At 39.6% G+C, this 14,015-nt stretch overlaps 2 protein-coding genes and 1 non-coding gene across 3 annotated transcripts; 1 reads left to right on the top strand and 2 right to left on the bottom strand.

The window, feature by feature from the left end:
- Nucleotides 1-2,996: 2,996 nt before the first annotated feature.
- On the bottom strand, nt 2,997-3,914 carry LOC109177150 (protein FAR1-RELATED SEQUENCE 9-like). Its single transcript, XM_019326452.1, has one exon. It carries the CDS (start codon nt 3,912-3,914, stop codon nt 2,997-2,999), a length of 918 nt encoding a protein of 305 aa, XP_019181997.1.
- A 228-nt stretch (nt 3,915-4,142) lies between these two features.
- On the bottom strand, nt 4,143-7,188 carry LOC109177149 (protein FAR1-RELATED SEQUENCE 5-like). The gene is made up of 4 exons (XM_019326451.1): nt 7,113-7,188; nt 6,812-6,910; nt 4,570-5,392; nt 4,143-4,374 (listed from the first exon to the last, which is right to left on the bottom strand). Exons 1-4 carry the CDS (start codon nt 7,186-7,188, stop codon nt 4,143-4,145), a joined length of 1,230 nt encoding a protein of 409 aa, XP_019181996.1.
- A 1,515-nt stretch (nt 7,189-8,703) lies between these two features.
- On the top strand, nt 8,704-8,777 carry TRNAN-GUU. Its single transcript has one exon. It is a non-coding gene; the product is annotated as a tRNA-Asn (tRNA).
- The last annotated feature ends 5,238 nt before the right edge of the window (nt 8,778-14,015 follow it).

Genomic DNA, 14,015 nt, shown 5'->3' with positions numbered 1-14,015 from the left:
CCATCTAGACGACAACCTTTGGCAAGACTCGCAATTCATAAGGGAGCTAGACCGGGTGGAGGAGGATGCAAGACGAGCGATAATACCAAGGCAGGCACAACAGGTTGCAACGCAGGACACAGGGGACTTTGAGGCACCAACATTTAGTCTAGGGTTGACTCAGGAGTTCGCAACCACGAGGGCAGACGGCAACACGCTAGGGCCGTCAACTGTACACACGCCAACTCAGCAGGTGAGGGGTATTAATAGGTACAGCCATGTGAATTACGCGCGATTTGCATGGTATTTTCTAACTTCTAGGTGCAGGTATCCATGCAAGCGCAACCGGGAGGGGGTCAACAGCACAGCCCGTATCCCCAGGGGTGAGAGCAGGCCCGGATCGTCAGCCAAGGACCACCGTTGGGGCGGCAGACCAGCATTTTGGCATGTTTTTCAGCACCAGCAATGGGTACCCTAACATACCGTTACCACCAGTGTATGTCGTTTGGATGTGGCTGTTCAACTCCCCACACGGTCATCGGTAAGTTGCATGGATGTCACGTGCGAATATATACAATCCTGCGTTGGCTCCGTCATTTTGTCCTTAAAAAAAAGTAAAAATACAGGAATGAAGTTCTATTCCGCCATGCCACGCGCACAGTCAGATGGTATCAATTTTTAACATTAAAGGCAAGGACGGATGTTGGGAAACCAGTGGTAGATGCATGGTGCTCGGTGCTCAATGCAAGGGAGCAACCGGGGGGTCGGGACATGCCTTCTCGATTGTTTGTGTCAGCGTCGGCGACGGTAGTGTGGATCATGCAATTTAATTTACATTCTTCGCAAAACAGTCAACACATAATGTTACACTATATACAATTAACAAGAGTATATATTCTTTGTAGTGCACCCATTCAGCACCGCACTGTGCACAAACAAACACAATTAGCATCTTGGGGTTTATATATATCTACTAACTAGTATTGGTGCAGATTGGGATGGTGGTGAACATTGCAGCCAGGCGGGATCAAAGGGTAATGTGGTTTCAACGGCGTCTTGATGCTGAATTCCAAACAACTCACCATGTGGGGACAGCCACATTGGACATGGTAAGACGCCGGTCGTGTTCCAAATAGGCGATCCAATCGGCTACGCATAGCGGACATCGTAGGCTAACCACTATTATTTGGGTTTTGCAGTATTTCTTCCCCGTATTCCACGAGGCACGATTCTACGTGATGTGCGTAAGTTTTAAGCATAATGGGTTTCTCATCATAGACAGCTCACCGACGACTAGCGTGGGGACAGAGATGTACGGCGCAGCTCCAAATGAGTTGGTAAACATCATGCACCCTCAACACTTAATACTATTGGTTAAGTATACTCGCACACCTGCTGAACTAATCTTTTGTTTCCAGAGGGACCTCCTCGCCGCATACCTAGATAACAACCAGCACACTGTGCGGGCGCTGCGGTTGAGGAACATGCAGCCCGAGAGGATGAGGTTGGCGTGGTCAGACAACCCTACCAACGGTGACTCAGGAGTATACACAATGAGACATATGGAAGATTTTGTTGGTCAAGATCCCAGATATTGGCATTGTGGGTTGGGGACGGGGGATGCCGCAGTGATTGAAAATATGCGGACGAGGTTTCTGCATAACATCTTACTATGTACAGTCAATGCCAACATCGATGATATCCGCACACGGGCAGTGGAGTATGACCGCCATAGGGCCGAACAACTAATGGGAGGAGCACCACAATGAAAAACTCGGGTATGAGGTAGTGGCTGCTTAGATCTATTTAGGTTAGTGCACAGCCTGAGCAAAGTATTGGCTGTTTAATTTTGTTTAGTTTGGTGCGCAGCACTAGTCTTCATATGGGGTATATATACTTTTCCAGGATGGAATAAAAATTTCTTCAATGTTATCTCTAGAAAATGCCGGCACAAATGCATGAAAGGGTTCGTAATTGTATTTAATTTTACACTACTAATTTGGTAAAGTACAACTTCAGTGAAATAAATACACCACTAATTTCATGCGACACATGAAATAAATTCACCACTTAATTTAACTTACTATCACCATAGACCATGAAAAGCACCAGGGGTATGAGGTTGAAATAAATGCATTATGAGAGGGAAAGGTAGGTAGCTTAGATAGTTAATTTAACACGAAATAAAAGAAACAAAAGACAGAACCATTCTAATTTGCTAATGATGATGGTATTTAAATTACATGCATGCAATACAGTGCACTTTTACTCCAATCCCATTATCCCATCTCCACCCCAATACCCCTTTCGGCATTTATATAATGCATGCATTGCATGCTTCAAATAATACACATTAAATTTACCACTGCAACAATATATGCATGCATAAATGCTTTAATCTTTTGTTTTTGTTTGGGTAGGGGTATATGCTTGAATTTGCTTTAAAATATTTACTCTATAACAAAGGTACACAAGCATTTGGAAACTTTTTATCGGTATTACAAGCTTACACCACAAGAGAATCCCTAGGACAACATATATTTTCCCCACATTTGAACACCTTGAATCCCTAGGACAAATTAACAGCAAACAGAATGATAACATGAGTATTTAGATCCAAGAACCCCACTTACCAGTCATAATGCGGGCAGCCAAACACCCACACCCACAAAAAAAAAAAAAAATTAATAGTTTTTAGAAGGTTAACCAATCACCATTCAGGTACCACAGAAAGCAGACCCCACACACACTCCAAACACTCCAAAGTCATTATTAATAACCAGATACACATGCATCTGCACTCCAAAGTCATTATTAATAATCGGATACAAAGGATATAAACGTAGAGTTAATAAAATTAGCTAAAATCGCCATAGGAATGAATTAATAAAATGGACAAACACTCCAAAGTCATTATTAATAACCAAATACAAAGGATAGAAACCTAGAATTAATAAAATTAGCCAAAATCCCAATGTATCTAATCATAGCCAGTAATGTCTGTTTGGGCGCACTAATCACTTCAACGGACAGCTGCGGGCATTATGATGTGCATACTCGCCGCACACCCCGCACTTTCTGCTAGCCTTGCCACTCCTCTCAATAGCTAACTCGCGTTGGCTTTTAATTCGCTTGCCGGTCCCTTTGTTTTTTGCTTGAGCTGGCGGTTTGATAATTATGGACGTCGGCGGCTCCACACCGCACAAAGCTGCAATGGCAACACCGTTTCCTTTTGGGGGGTCAACGTCCATACCATCGCCCAGAAACTCGTCTCTTAATTCTTTTATTACCTGTAGCATTCGCGTTTGGCGCACTTTATTGCTTCCAACTATCACGGCACAATTATGTATCTCAGTCCACAACTGACTAGGCACAGTTTCTAAAGGAGGGCAGTCAGAACATCGAGCACACCAGCTAGCTAGTCCTTCTTGCTTACACCATCGTGCTGCGATGTACGGCGATGGCAAGCTCACCATTTCGGCATCTTTGAACACAAGAAACATATGCCGGCAAACAAACCCCAATCTTTCAAACAACTTGCAGCTACATGTCGCAATAGTCAAAGACGGGGTATATTCAACAGTATGGACAACGTTGTACTCCCCTCTAATGTCGTAACGGATGCACTCACCATATGCATGGATCCCCACAACACTGCAATAAAAACATGCAGCTTCGATCTCTACCTGGAGCTCATAAAACACTGTTAAGGTAAATACCTGCACCATGTGTCGCTCCAATGCTAAAGGAGTTTTGAAATCAGGCAAGGACCCTTCACTCTCAGCATTTAATTTACTTTGTCTGTGCCGTTGAGTTTCTAGGACGCTCTCAAATTGCACGTAGAACTCGACCAGACTACAATGTGGGCGTGTGTTTTTACCGTACGCACTGTTCTCCGCTTCTGAACGCGAGGTGGTACGTAGAACACCGCTCATGGGTAAATCTAAAAAATATGAAGGAATCCAAAACCTCCGGTCTGTGTATAATTTAGTAAACCATCGGTGCCCCGTTAAGTTGTACTTCTCCATTAATGACTGCCATTGCGTTTCAAAATCATTAATGCTAATGGTCTCATTCCACACAATGTTGTTAAGCTGGTTACGGAAATTCTAATCTTTTGATAGTTCAGCCCCTGACTTCTCACTCACTTTGGTCATGATATGTCACATGCAGTAACGATGACGGCACTCTGGCAGTACTCGTGCAATAGCACTCTTCATAGCCGGATCTTCATCAGTTACGACGCACAAGGGGCTCTTTCCCATTGCTGTTTTAAATCTCTCCAGGACCCACATGTATGAGTCAGTGTCTTCTCGAGTTACCAACCCACCAGCAAACGTAATGCACCGTTTGTGATGGTCTACTCCGGTAAAAGGTATGAACACCAAACTGTACCTGCAATACAACGAGTTCACACGTTAGCATGGTGGCAACAAATTTAGTGATTCGGACGCCGCCCAATTCCCACTAACATGTCACCAACGTGCACTTAACATGAACAATACAAAAATTCACAAAAACAATATTAAGTGACTACTACATTTCAGTATGATTAGCATGCACAGAATGAACGGTGTAACGTTGACATACCTATTCGTACCATACGTTGCATCAAAAGAAATCACATCACCGAAACTCAAAAAATTTTGACGCCCGGTGTGGTCAGCCCAAAAAAGACGCGCAACATGGTTTCCTTCATCAAGATAGTAATCAAAGAAAAAGTTCTCACAGACGTCATGTTTTTGGTTAAACATTGCAATGATCATCTCTCCGTCCTTATCGGCAACGTATGACTGGAGGTCCCGTTTGAAATTATGGAACTCCGTTTCTGTTGCACCAACGTTGGCGAACGACCCCACTGATTCCTTGTATAATCGGAAGCCTTTAGACCCACCCACGTTAACTTTAATACAATTCGTAAGGAACGCTTGCTGGGCCACGTCCAGTTTTCTGTTGATTCGCATAAACAGTTTCGAAGGCTCGGAGCACATGCGGTGGGTGTGTTCGGGAACAAAAATACTGACAATGAAGCCCGCACCTTTGTCTTTTGTGATGCAAATTCGAGCGTTGCAATTAACCCTGTTAGATACTCGTCTCCTACGTTGAGTGCTCGGACCACCACTGCCACCCTCTACTGGTTTTGGGGTGCTTCTACCGCCACCTTTTACGCCTTCTCGGTTGCATAACAAATAACGTGTTGTAACCTTGCCATCACGGCCTCGCTTTAGTGTGCCTTGCCTCACAGAGAAGCCACATGTTCTCGCATAGGTCATATAGAAATGCACCCCTTCTGCTATTGTGTTGAAACGGTAACCGACAGCTGGGGTAATTGCACTATCCACGGTAGGCCACCAATATTTGACTGGTATACTGATGTACCCACCCGTGCCCACACTCTCTTGGCTCCAGTCAGCTGCGGGGGGGAAAAAAAAAGAATTATCAACACCCGAATATGCATACCAAAAATGTTAGTTTGAGCTATTATATTATAATAACTGTACCCAACCAGCAACAGAGTCAACATGTATCCCCAAAAAATAGACAAATTGTAGCAATACGCAGCCTGCCAAAAGGTTCAGAACATCCATTGCATGCTACCCGCCACAGTTTTCATTAAATGCATACTTCCCCATGACTTAATTAAGTAAAATCACAAATTTAAAGGATAATAGTTATAGTAAATTCATACACGATCTGTACAAGAACCAATTGCTTCTTAACCGTAAAATACTTGCGCAAATAGCTATATCAAATAAGAAATGTCTTGATATGATTTCAAACGAGATCGTAGGCTCACAGAAGCCATGCACCATATGGAGAAACATACCAAGTATGGTGGACTCCGGGAAGGTAGAGTAGAAATTACGATGATCAAATATGATAAAATAGTAAAACACGTTCAATCCAAAAAGATTTTTGATTCATTTTTTCCTTATGACACGATAATCAAATATAGATTCACGGATTTTTCGAGCAAAACACCAATCCGCATTTGAGTTCGGATTGGAATTATGATTCAAGTGAAGTAAGCCTATTTCTTTTTTTTGAAAACCCAAGCATACAACAGGATGCCACTATTGCTTCATAGAAAATGATGCCACTAATCTAAATTAAATCAAATAATTGATATGGATTACTATATATTCCAGTGGTGAGAAAATACCCTATCATGCTAATAATGTCCTTAATGTAAGTTATGGATTACTAGCTTCAGTAAGTTAAAAAAGTGTTCTAAAATCTTAGCCACCAAACAAGTAAAAGTAGACAATTTACTCTATAATCTCAAAACAACAGATTAGATAAACTTTATCAAACACTACCAACATGTATAACAACAATTACCGATCCTGAACAGAAAAATATGTCAATGTGATGTATACATGATGTTCCAAGTATTTAAATAGTCAGTTCATATACTATCATTCTAAGTGTTTCAGCAATCCATTGGTAATATTGCTGGCATAGCTACATGAGGCCCGATAGACATTCTGTAAAACGGATATGAACATTCAGTAAAAAGACAGCTGAACATTCCAATACTGAGCGTTTAACTTAAATGTGATGAAATTTTAAGTTCATAGATAATCAATATCCGATCCAACACACTGGGCTAGGGGAGCTTGGCTCATAGTACAATTCGCATAAACAAGCATTCCAAAAAAAAAAATGGAAAATTCAGAATTTCTTTCCACAACAAAGCTTTAAAAATTAAATTTCAATTCGTTCTCAACAGTAGAGGTAGAAGAAGTTTTTCCGAACTATTTGAACTATTATTGGTGCACCGGAAAAGGTTATTGGTTGGCATGGTACTCTGTGAACATGGGGGACGTACCTGGTGGATTACCCGGAGGGAGTTGCAGCGGCGGCATGCCGTAGTCGCCGGTAGTCTCTGGTGCGGTGCTTTCCATGGTTCCACGCGCAAATCTAACCACTGCAAAAGTGAAAAGTCTCTAAACATAGCATTTGAAAAAATGTAAGCTTAATTAACTTCATTAAATTCTGACTGGCTTTTGGATGTCAAGATCAGAAGAAGAGTTCTGGCTCGTCGGTGGTTTGCAAGCGCATAGGGTATTGGTGCACCGGAAAAGGTTGTTGCTTGTCATCATGCTGCTCTGTGAACATGGGGGACGTACCTGGTGGATTGCCCGGAGGGGGTTGCAGCGGCGGCATGCCGTAGTCGCCGGTAGTCTGTGGTGCGGTGCTTTCCATGGTTCCACGCGCAAATCTCTCCAGGGTATGTGCTACGGAAAAACAAAAAAAAAAAACACAAATGATGAACGACCGCATAGTTTGCAGGAAACACGCACAGTTTATTAAAATTAGTTTATCGCAAACTCTGAAATGCACCCCTACATGGCAGTGCACGGGAACTACAATGCACCAAATCTCCAACCGTCAGATCGCACAAATCAGTGCACCACAACAGTCCACTAGTTCACATTAAAACAAGGGTGTGCACCAGAAAAGAACCCTATATATATATATATATATATATATATATATATATATATATATATATATATATATATATATATATATATATATATATATATATATATATATATATATATATAATGTATCAACTTATTCACCAGCACCATCAATTTAAACTCCTGTAAGGGTGTGCTTGGAAAGCAAGAAAATGACTTCTGCATTTTTATATTTTTTTTTTTTGGAAAATGAGTCATTTTCTTGAAAATATTTTCCTTTCCAGTGTTTGGTTACATTCCAAAAAACTATCTTGGTGTGTTTGGTTCATTTTATGAAAAATGAGCACAATTATTTTAAATATTTAAAATATACAATGATGGTGGTGGTGGTGGGTGAGCGACGGCGGGTGATTGTCTGCTCCACTGCTGCAAACGGAAAATGACTTCCCCCAAAATAAGGGGAAGTCATTTTGTGAAAAATTCCCTCTATTTTTTATTGACCACACCACTAATTTCCATTGACTTCCATTTTTCCCCTCTAGTCCCCCTTTAGCCAAACACTGGAAACCCAGAAAATTACTTTCAGAAATCATTTTTCGAGTTTCCAAGCGCATCCTAAATGGAGAATTCTATTTATATTAGTGCAAATCTACATCTTTTTTTCAATGTGGGATAAATGCTTCTTCCAACCTTTCTTAGAGCAATCCACAATAGTCTAAAATTTTTGTGGGTTTTTAGGTGCCACAGAGGAGTGAGAAGAGGGAGGGGGAAAAAAAGGAGAAAAAGAAAAGGCAAAAAAAAAAAAGCAGAATCTGACAATTAAAAAAAAAAAAACAATAGGTCTTTTAGTTAGAGTGGCCGCCAGTTAGCGGTGACACGCCCGCTTGGGGCGTGAAGTGCGTTCCACTTGCACACTTCGGACTTCCTTTTTTCTTTTTGGCTAAATTGTCATCCCGCACCATGAACTATTTCTCATTATTCATGTCGCACCATGATCTTTAATAACTGATATTTAGAGCCATAAACCATAAATTTTTTTTTTTTTGTCTAGAACTTTTTACAGGTTACCGGTAATAATATTGCTGACATGAATTCTTTTACTAGTTTTTTTGGTATTTTTCTTCTTTCGCCCCGTATTATTATTTTTTTTTGTATTTTTCTTTTTTCCTAAACGTATAGGCCTACTCTGCGTTTTTCGCTTCTCGTTTCTCCGATAGACATGGTAAACTTGAAAATTCAATGCAAAGATTGCGAGATATGGAGTAATACAAATATAAATTTGATATATAATGTAATTGGAATAGCTTAGTTGGTTAGAGTGTGTGGTTGTTAACCACAAAGTCGGAGGTTCAAGCCCTCCTTTTAGCGCCTTAATGTAATTTAATATAGTTATTTATGGCAGCATGTTACATAGTTAGCTTATTAGTGAATTTTAGCTTATTTGACCATTATTAGTTGTTTGACTTGGTTAAATAACTAATATAATTGATTGATTAATTAGTTTTCTGTAACAACTTAGCTTATTACTCCAATTTTTGGGTTATGAATGATAGCCCAAACAATTGTGTTCTTGGTTCCCTTTTATACAACCACTGTGGTACGGTGTACTAAGTTGTTTTAGCCACTGGTTATGTGCATGTATGTGTAATTGTTTGTGTATCTCACCGTGTTACTCACATGTCTTAGTGTATGTCTTGTGCATTCATGAAGACATATTCGTGCATTTTTTCTTTATGTGGTCTTCACTATATTAATTCAAACAAGTCTGGAGTGTGCACCCATATATATATATATATATGTGTGTGTGTGTGTGTGTGTGTGTGTGTGTGTGTGTGAGATACAACATGTGCACATCGTCACCCATGAGCAAAGAGGTTTTCCTGACCAATGTGTGCATTTGACATATCTAAGGTGTGCACATCCCTGATGTATGTGTAAATGTGTGCATGTCAGTGATAATGACTCTTAATTGGTTAGGAACAAAAGTATTATAACACCCCTATTTTAAAACTCGAATTAAATGATTAAAAGATCATTATATCATTTTTAATTAAACATCCATTAAAATTGCGCGGAAATGTAAGACATCCAAAAGAAAATAGAAATACTACTGCCACGTTGAAACATCTACCTATATCCAAACGTAAGGCTTAAAATCAAAAGATAAAGTTTAAACAACATCCAATTTTATTCTAAAAAATAAGAATACAATAAAATAAATTCAGGTTAATAACTAATCTATAGAATAACAAATTACAAATTTTGTGGTTCTCTCCCTATAATGAGAAATGACTTGATAACAATATGAAGGAGGAAAGAACATAATAAAAATGTGAATTAAAATAAGGTTTTTATATTAGGAAATTTAAGGGTTGGCAATCTGTCACCCGAGGGATGGAATTAAAAAATTGAAAGTTAAATATTATATTAACAAAAAGTGAAATCTAGGCCAAGTAACATGTGCTAAGATGGCATGTAGTGACTCTTCCACATGAGAAGTCATGAGATCGAGCTTGTAACACCCCAGATTTTCGAAACTTTTAAAGCTTATATAATAAGGGTCAAATCTCATTAAATCCCAAGCAGAGCAGTACTAATCATAAGAATACGGGGTGTTATGCCACATCTGAGAAGAATACGGGGTGTTATGCCACATCTGAGCTAGAGAACTCAGATGCACAGGCTAAACTATCTAATTATCCTTAAACAACATCATTACATCATTATGGCACGCAGGCCGAATATGAAACTATCTATCTAAGCCTCGGGTCCTCTAGCGCGCTCCTGAGCTAATTATCTGTACCTGAAAGCCAAATATATCTGTTCAGCGAATAATGCTGGTAACCCACTCCAACGCGTTGAAATACAGTATATATATATATATATATATATATATATATATATATATATATATATATATATATATATATATATATATATATATATATATATATATATATATATATATATATAGAGAGAGAGAGAGAGAGGAAAAACCATTTTGAAGCAGGAAGATATATCCTAGGAAACTCTAGTTTTAAACCCGGAATAGACTCGACAGATAGGGATAAGCACATTCAACAGTTATAATCAAGCATATAAAGATACTAGCATATATCCTATGGTCACAGATTCGCTTCATTCCATTCATATCATCATTCAATTCGTATCTCATCACACAAGCATACTTTGGTGGCGCCACAGGACCAATCGCATGCCCATACATGAGGGTCAGCGCATATAGCTCTGACACGGCCTCGCAGCACCCTGCCTCGTATCGCAATACGAAGGGGTCGATCGCAACCGACCGATGAACCGCAGCTCATCATAATGTTTGATCCCAACCAAACAGTGGACCGCAGCCCAAGAGTAATCATCTGACCGCAGCCAGGAATATGAACCGCAGCTCATGTAAAACGTTTGATCGCAACCAAACGGTGGACCGCAGCCCAAAAGTGATCATCTGACCGCAGCCAGGAATATGAACCGCAGCTCATGTAAAACGTTTGATCGCAACCAAACGGTGGACCGCAGCCCAAGAGTGTAATTCTGACCGCAGTCAGCTTCTGAACCGCAGCTCAGGAATAACCAATTTGATCGCAACCAAATTGGGGTATCATACACACATAACACATAGCAAGCACATGCAACCCACATTAACATATTGGGAAGGGGAGAAAACGTGTAATGAAATCTATGCATGGTCATCCACATACTAGGAATAATCCTAAGGGGTTCATACTTCTTTCACCTAGGCCAACGGGATACCAATTCTACTAGAATGCGACATATATAAATATATAAGACTCGTTTATCCTACGAATGGTACCCGAAACATCAAACTAGACTTTAGGCACGATAAACGGGGTCCGTTGGGACACCACGAGGGTCGGGGAAACATCAAACGGGGAAGCCGGAGTCCCGAGATGGGACAATTTCCAGCGGGTAGCCGGTGGGTGGTGGACCACCCGCCGGCGGGCAGGTCTCCGGGCAGCGGGTGCCCGGCGCCGGCTGCCCGCTGCCGGCGACGTCTTTCTCGGGCAGAGGGTAGGTGGCGGGTCCCCCTACCCCCACCTACCCCCCACTGATTCTTTATTAAACTAAACGTCTCGGGATCCGTTGTGGGACTCGAAACCATGCTTAGACACTTTTAAACGCAATTGATGACACCACGTAGACAATTAACGGATCGAAAGCAAGAATCATATAGCACATATCCTATCATGACTTCTAAACATAATCGACACCCGAACATGCGAAATCCCACCCAATTATATCAAGAACAACACAATACGAAATTCCCAATTTTAACCTAGGGCTCTAATCATATTCAAATCAATAAAATCATAGTTCATCTTTTAATTACCAAAACATCAAGATTCATCAAGAACATCATATAATCATCAAGAACCTCTTATCATCATCAAGAACATCAAGATCACACATAAAATCATCTCACAATCATCAAGAACTTATCATCAATAACATAAACGATTCGTCAAGACACAAGTATAGAGAGGAGGCCAAAGAAGATAATTATAGCAAGGAAAATAGGTTTTGTTGAGACATGGGTTACCTCTTAGCCTTAATTAATTCCTTGGCTATGAATGGTCTTTCTTTAAGCTTTCTTCTTTCTTGATTTCTCCTAAGGGAATTCTTAGAACTTCTTGTGTGGTGAGAGATTATTGTGGTGTAAGATCTAGGTGCCTCCTATAACCTTATTTATATATTTAAGAGTCCTAATTAGGGTCTAAGTGGTATGGGTTTACTAATCCTATTCCTTATAGGACTACGGACTTGTTTTAGGGATAAGGGTCCATGGTCCATAGTGGACCATATTAATTAATTAAAGAGAATCCTAATCATAATCTGAATAGTAAAAGGCCTACTTCCTTTATTCTTAATTGATAAATAGGTCTAGGATTCCTAATTAGAATCTGACTAGTAAAAGGTTTACTTTCTTTATTCCTAATAGGCTTAAAACTCTAGTTTAGGCAAGGGTCCACGATTCATGGTGGACATTATTGATTATTTAAAGGGAAACCTAACCAATTTAAATCATATTTAATTATTATTAACGGGATTAATTAAATAATTAATCCGGGATTGAAGGCCGTAACTCGGGGTGTTACAGAGCTTGTATAAACTACAGCTAATAGTGAATGCATAGCTTTATTTCCTTATATAGCAACCAAAGTCACATTTCGATGGCAGGATGCTAGACTCGATCCTCCAAACCTCAACCGAACAATATTTCCATAAAAAAGAAATCACCAATTTTACATGATTTTATATTGAAAATGGAAAATTATGTTTTCCTTGCAAGGATCCGAAATGATATTTTGTTTTCTGCCAAAAGTTGAATACTCGAAAGGTCATTTTTATGGTCTCTTGTGTGTTTTCGAAAGGTTAATTTGTTCTTTCAGACTTTAGCTTTCGACTTCATCTCTGAAAATTTAATTTGCATCTAGAAGATGTCAAATTCCTTATTTTTGCTATGAACATGTGATATTATGAATGTATATGAGAACATAGGATATATGTATTGTAGATTACACCTTCCATTGCCAAATGTGAATTTATTGAGCTTACTTATGAATGAAGCAATTATTTAGCTTGGGCTCGAAATATATTCGGCATCTAAAGAATTGAGCCAAGTTTTTTGTTGCTAAATCACAGAGCACCGATGCCTAGAAGGCACAAGCTCTCATTTTCATACGTCATCACTTGAACCACGACCTTAAAAAATGAGTATCTGATTAAAAAAGAACCCCTTGAATTAATGGAAGTCCCTGAAGGACTATTCCAACTAGAAGTCATCGAATATTCTTCCTCAGATAGATTTTGACTAGGTTAATCTCATGTTTCATTTTGAGATTATAATGTAAGTCAATGATTAACTGTAATTCAGCTATGCACAAAATAGTCTCGCAAGTGAAACTTTAAACAAGAAGTTTCAGAGAAATATTTAATTGGAGAGACATTGCCAACTTTTCATGCGAGCAATTTGTACTTCAGCAGTAGTACAAGACAACAAATTATGAGAAGCATCCTAAGCTGATTTTAGCACTCCTTGTGGCTAAGAAACATAACTAGCTGTTGATGAAGAATAAAAATTCATGTCTAGTTAGTTTTTGCACATGTGCCTGAAGCACATAATATTACCCAGTTGACCAACTTTATAAGGGGTTGCGGTCGAAATTATAACCGGTGTGGTATGAGTTTCGAGCTCAGAATAAGAAACAAAGTGATCAAGATATTCAAGGACGACCAAACTCATCGAGGCAAAATCCTAGCTAGAAGCAGGTTTGCTAACAATGTGAGTCTGAAGGGCATGGATCCCTACATGCCGCACACCAAAGCATTTGGTCGTCGAAGAATACCCTTCATCTTGATGATTCTATGTAATTTGCCTTAAACAAATACTGTGATAAATGATGATAATGAAATGATGAGGTATTGATGAAGAAATGATTGGTATCATGCTAATGTTTTGAACAAACGTATGAAATATATTCATGAATAAAAAGGTTAGCTCATGCCTGAAGCATGAAGCATCCGAGAAGTTAGCTCATGCTTGAAGCATCCAAGAAGTTAGTTTATGCC

The sequence above is a fragment of the Ipomoea nil genome, unplaced genomic scaffold, assembly GCF_001879475.1.
Source record: "Ipomoea nil cultivar Tokyo-kokei standard unplaced genomic scaffold, Asagao_1.1 scaffold0800, whole genome shotgun sequence".
NCBI classification, from domain to species: Eukaryota; Viridiplantae; Streptophyta; class Magnoliopsida; order Solanales; family Convolvulaceae; genus Ipomoea; species Ipomoea nil.
This window is presented reverse-complemented; position numbering and strand designations above follow the sequence as displayed.